A 4,583-nucleotide genomic window follows, 5' to 3' on the forward strand; every position below is an offset into this window, starting at 1 on the left:
GGATCTTCGGATCCCATGACTTTTCCATTTGCTACGTACTAAACACTAGATCCCTCCAGTCCCTTTGGCCACAAAGAATATCATTTTGGAAACTCTGGTTTCCAAAGTCATTAATTCCTGGTTTTTTAGTTATTCATATTGCCTTAGAAATACTTAAATCCATCTTTACAAGCCTCAAGCAACCAAAGAAAGATGAGATAATGCTCTGGAAAGGGAATGTTTGACCCTACTTTCTTAAAGATAGCCCATTCAGAAGAGAAACGAAATCATCCTGTAATGCTAGGGGGAGGGGAAGAAGGAGTTGATGGTATTGGTTATCAACCCTGGATGTTTGTCAACTGAAACATGTTTTTAAAACCACCCATCCCCTAGCAACACCCCTATGGAATTTGATTCAATTGGTCTGGACTGAAACCCAGGAATTGGGAGTTCTTATAAATTTTCATACTCTTTTTGCAAGGTGACCCTACAATTTAACCAGGGGCATTTCCTCTCCCCTAGAACTCTTAGTGGGATAATGACTGTACCACACCTAGGGCCTCATCATCTCTATCCAGTTGCCTGATGTTAGATATTGCCCTGCTACTCAGAAGACCAAGCTAGGAAAGATGATGCCAAGAACAGCTCATCCCCCTTAGCAGAGCTGAGGGATAAGGATTGCAGCTGAGCTCCAAACCTGGGTCTTTAACCTAAGACTCAGCACTGTGCCCCCATCCTCCACTCCAAGAATGGCTACATTCACTTTGTGCCTGGCACAAAGTTCAGAGTGCTTTACATCACTCGGCATCCTAATAGGTCGGGATCATCTCTATGTAACAGCTGAGCAGTCAGGGACCTGAGAGAATTAAGTGACTGCTAAGTCACAAGCCTGATTCTGGGAGAGCTCTGGGCTCACCATGAGCTGTCATTTCCTGGCTGTGACTTTATGCCCAGGGCCCTCTCAAGGAGCTGCCTCCTCATTCCCTTGGTGTAATAAACTTAGGACTTTGGGCATCCGGGCAATCTTCAGGGTGAAGACTTAGCTGGGGTGCCGGAATGGGAATCCTCCATCAGCAGCAGCATGCCTGGAGAGGCCGCTGCCCTGTGGCAGGGTAAGCCTCCTGTCTCTCACCCTCTCTCACTGCTCAAAGGTCTGAGGGTGTTTGTGGGTAAAATCCAGGAGGCTTAGGGGGCTTTTTGTACCTCAAACAACTCCTACTTCCCTTTCCTAGCCACGGGGCTGATCCACAGCACCTTCTTTCACTTCCCTTCCACAGAAAAATCTCTTCGGATCCCGTGACTTTTCCTTGTGCCACGCACTGAACACTAGATCCCTCCAGTCCCTTTGGCCACCAGTGCTATCACTACCATCTAGGATTTAAAAAAAAAAGGGGGGGGGGGAGGGTGCGACATTACTATCACCTAGGCCACAATCCCTAACCTAACGCTCAACCTAACTCCCCCCACATTGAATGCTCTCAATCCCATCATTCAAAAAAGTAGTCTCCAGAACCACACTACATTGTTCCTCCCACCATCGGGACTCCTGGGCCATTAAATCCTGCTCAGGCTACAAAAGCAGCATTTCCCAGCTGCTCTAGGGACATCCCCGGAAAGGCCTGGAATTCAAACTGTGACGTAAGCATCTATTGACTGGCCTTGCCAGGATTTCAGGGCTCCCCATTCCCCTTCAGGCCCGCCTCGGTGTAATGCCCAACCGAGAGAAAGCTTTCAGTTTCCCAACAGTCCCGCAGGATCTACCTGAAAGCCCCGGCTTGATTGGCTGCTGCCGGAATCAGTCATCAGGCCTGCCCTAACACAGGCCGGTCCCGCCCATACGCCCTGCAGGGATTGGCCCTAGCACCCCAGCCAGGACCCTATAGGTGGGAGATGAGACACCCCTCCCCCGGAAAAAGCACGTGGTCTGTCCAGACCAGGAAGAGAGAGAGATCCTCCAGCCATGGCCGGGGGCCACAAGGTGGAGCTGGCCGAGGCCCTGGCTTTGGGGTCCGGCTGGAGGCATGCTTGCCACGCTCTGCTTTACGCGCCCGACCCGGGGATGCTCTTCGGCCGCATCCCGCTGCGGTACGCCGTGCTGGTGAGGAGGGGGCGCGCCTGGCCACTCCCCGCCCCAGCCCTGCACGGTCCCGGGGGCGCACCTTTTGCGCACCTCAGCCAACCCTACTTCCCCTCCCTCAGATGCAGATGCGCTTCGATGGACGCCTGGGCTTCCCAGGCGGCTTTGTGGACGCGCAGGACAGCAGCCTGGAGGACGGGCTGAACCGAGAATTGCGCGAGGAGCTCGGTGAAGCGGTGTCGGCCTTCCGCGTGGAGCGCACTGATTACCGGAGCTCACACGCTGGGGCCAGACCGCGAGTGGTGGCCCATTTCTACGTCAAGCGCCTGACCCTAAAGCAGCTGGAGGCTGTGGAAGCTGGCGCACCGCAAGCCAAGGACCATGGGCTGGAGGTGGGGCCAGCCAGGGTCCCGCCCCACACCCAATCTGTCGCTCTTTCCCCAAAGAAAACCTCCCTGAAAGGAGTCATAACCCTTGAGACCTTGCGATCTTCCGCGGTTTCTAGGAGTAGTTGGGATTTTGCTCATCTCTAATCAGAATAGTATTGCCAAACCAGTCTCTCTCGTGCAGGTCTGTCCTCTTCCCCCACCATATCAGCCTCTACAGAGATCTTTCTAGAGCACGTCCATCCAAGTTTCTCCGTTGTTCCTTATTGATAATGTGATAATGATCAGTTGAGACACCCTAAGCACTTAATTTTGGGCCTCCTTTTTTTCTTAGAAGATATGGCCCGTGCTAAAGGCTAGGCGAATAGAGACAGATTGCGTACAGAGGTATTTTATCAAATTGGGCACATGTCAGAATCACAGGGAGAAGTTATGAAAACAGTGATTACTATGCTCACTTTAGAAATATATACTCAGTGATTTCCTGGATCCCATTCTTTCGATTGCTAGTGAGAGTTGGGGCTGGAGGAAGTCTTGAGAATTTGCATTTTTCACTAGGTCCCAAGTGATGCAGAAACAGCTACTGTAGATTCCACATTCAAGAACCTCAGCTATAGAGCTATGCCTAAATCCTAGAGTCTGGAATCACTAAAGGTTTCAGGGAGAGAGGTAGTAAAGATTAGCATTTATGGAGCTGGAGAGCATGTCTTGGATTAGGCACCTGCTCAGGGTTGGGATCACTCAACTTCACTGAGGTATGAGCCTTGGAGCTGGTTCTGCCTAGTTGTTAAGGGAAGTAAGATCTTTGCTCTAGAGACATCTGTTGCAAAAAGGATCCAGGTAACATGACTAGCTATGGGGGTCCAAATGTCTCCTGTCTTGCTTTCACAGGTCCTGGGCCTTGTGCGGGTGCCTCTATATACCCTGCGAGATGGAGTGGGAGGCTTGCCTGCCTTCCTGGAGAATTCCTTTATTGGTGCTGCCCGCGAACAGCTACTGGAAGCCCTCCAAGACTTGGGACTTCTAGAATCTGGCTCTTTCTCAAGTCTTAAGACCCCCGCTCATCACTAAATGTAACCCTCTATAGATCCATGGAAACTGATTGGGGACCTTGGGAGGAAATGATGGAGGGACAGGGGAATGTTTTCTCTTCTGGTCCTGAGAGATGAAACCAGATTAAAAGGACATGTGTGTGCAATGTGTTTTGAGCAGAGGGCCCTCCAAACTCATGACATCAGGGTCAAAAGTCCATACCTCATCCCAGCAATCCAGGCAGATTCTCAGGGTCTGCCTCCTCTTTGTGCATGTGCATATACAGCCTGGACACCCCAGACTTGCACAGGAACAACCTGTGACCACACAGCCTGACCCCTTTGTCCCATCATGTCTAGGCTAACCGGCAAGTGGCATTTATGGGGCCTGCCTTGTCATCTTCCCTGCTCCTTCCTGAGGTGGGGCTTCCCCATCTCCTGCATGGCTGCTCTCCAGGGTCTATCCCAACTCAAGTTCACTGAGGAGAGCAGAGGACCCTCTGCTCCCTGAGATGCTCCCACCCTTCCCTGGGGGTTGACCATAGCTGTGGGTTATGGTACTAATGGATACCTCACTCTTTTTTTTCCTTGAAACTGAGCATAAGGGCTGAGATGGTGTCAAGGTCTTCTTTGGCTGACCTTAAGGCACCAAAGTCCTGTGCGTGGTCTCTAGGGCTTTTGTTTTTGTGCTACCTTAGTCTCTGAGGAAATGAGCAGGGAACTGACCCAGCCTCTTATAGCCTGCCCTACCAAAAAGAGCCTCTCGGTAAGAATGGATAGCTAGGAAACTAAAATCTTTAATTATTTCAACATATACTAATTATGTACCTAAACCTGCCATGTACCATAAAAAGTGGAGAGATTCATAGCTCTTGCTCTTCTAAGACTCTAGAGCAAGGGTTGGGCAGACAGTAAATATTTTAGACTTTGTAGGTCACATGGTTTCAATGGCAACTTCTTCACTCTGCCATGTCAAAATTACCTGTACAGGTCTGGGGATGTGGCTCAAGCGGTAGCGCAGGTTCGATCCTCAGCACCACATACAAACAAAGATGTTGTGTCTGCCAAAAACTAAAAAATAAATATTAAAATTTAAAAAAAAATTACTTG

At 50.3% G+C, this 4,583-nt stretch overlaps 1 protein-coding gene across 1 annotated transcript; it reads left to right on the forward strand.

The window, feature by feature from the left end:
- Positions 1–1,889: 1,889 nt before the first annotated feature.
- Nudt16 (nudix hydrolase 16) lies at positions 1,890–3,640 on the forward strand. The gene is made up of 3 exons (XM_005327007.5): positions 1,890–2,077; positions 2,179–2,448; positions 3,334–3,640. The coding sequence occupies exons 1-3, from the start codon at positions 1,940–1,942 to the stop codon at positions 3,511–3,513; spliced, it is 588 nt and encodes a 195-aa protein (XP_005327064.1). The 5' UTR covers positions 1,890–1,939; the 3' UTR covers positions 3,514–3,640.
- The last annotated feature ends 943 nt before the right edge of the window (positions 3,641–4,583 follow it).

The sequence above is a fragment of the Ictidomys tridecemlineatus genome, chromosome 3 (genome assembly GCF_052094955.1).
Source record: "Ictidomys tridecemlineatus isolate mIctTri1 chromosome 3, mIctTri1.hap1, whole genome shotgun sequence".
In the NCBI taxonomy this organism is placed as follows: domain Eukaryota; kingdom Metazoa; phylum Chordata; class Mammalia; order Rodentia; family Sciuridae; genus Ictidomys; species Ictidomys tridecemlineatus.

Coding starts and splice junctions, on each gene's coding strand:
- Nudt16 (XM_005327007.5), top strand. CDS start 1,940: ATGGCCGGGGGCCACAAGGTGGAGCTGGCCGAGGCCCTGGCTTTGGGG. Junction 2,078..2,178: donor CGCTGCGGTACGCCGTGCTG/GTGAGGAGGGGG, acceptor CCCCTCCCTCAG/ATGCAGATGCGCTTCGATGG. Junction 2,449..3,333: donor CCAAGGACCATGGGCTGGAG/GTGGGGCCAGCC, acceptor TTGCTTTCACAG/GTCCTGGGCCTTGTGCGGGT.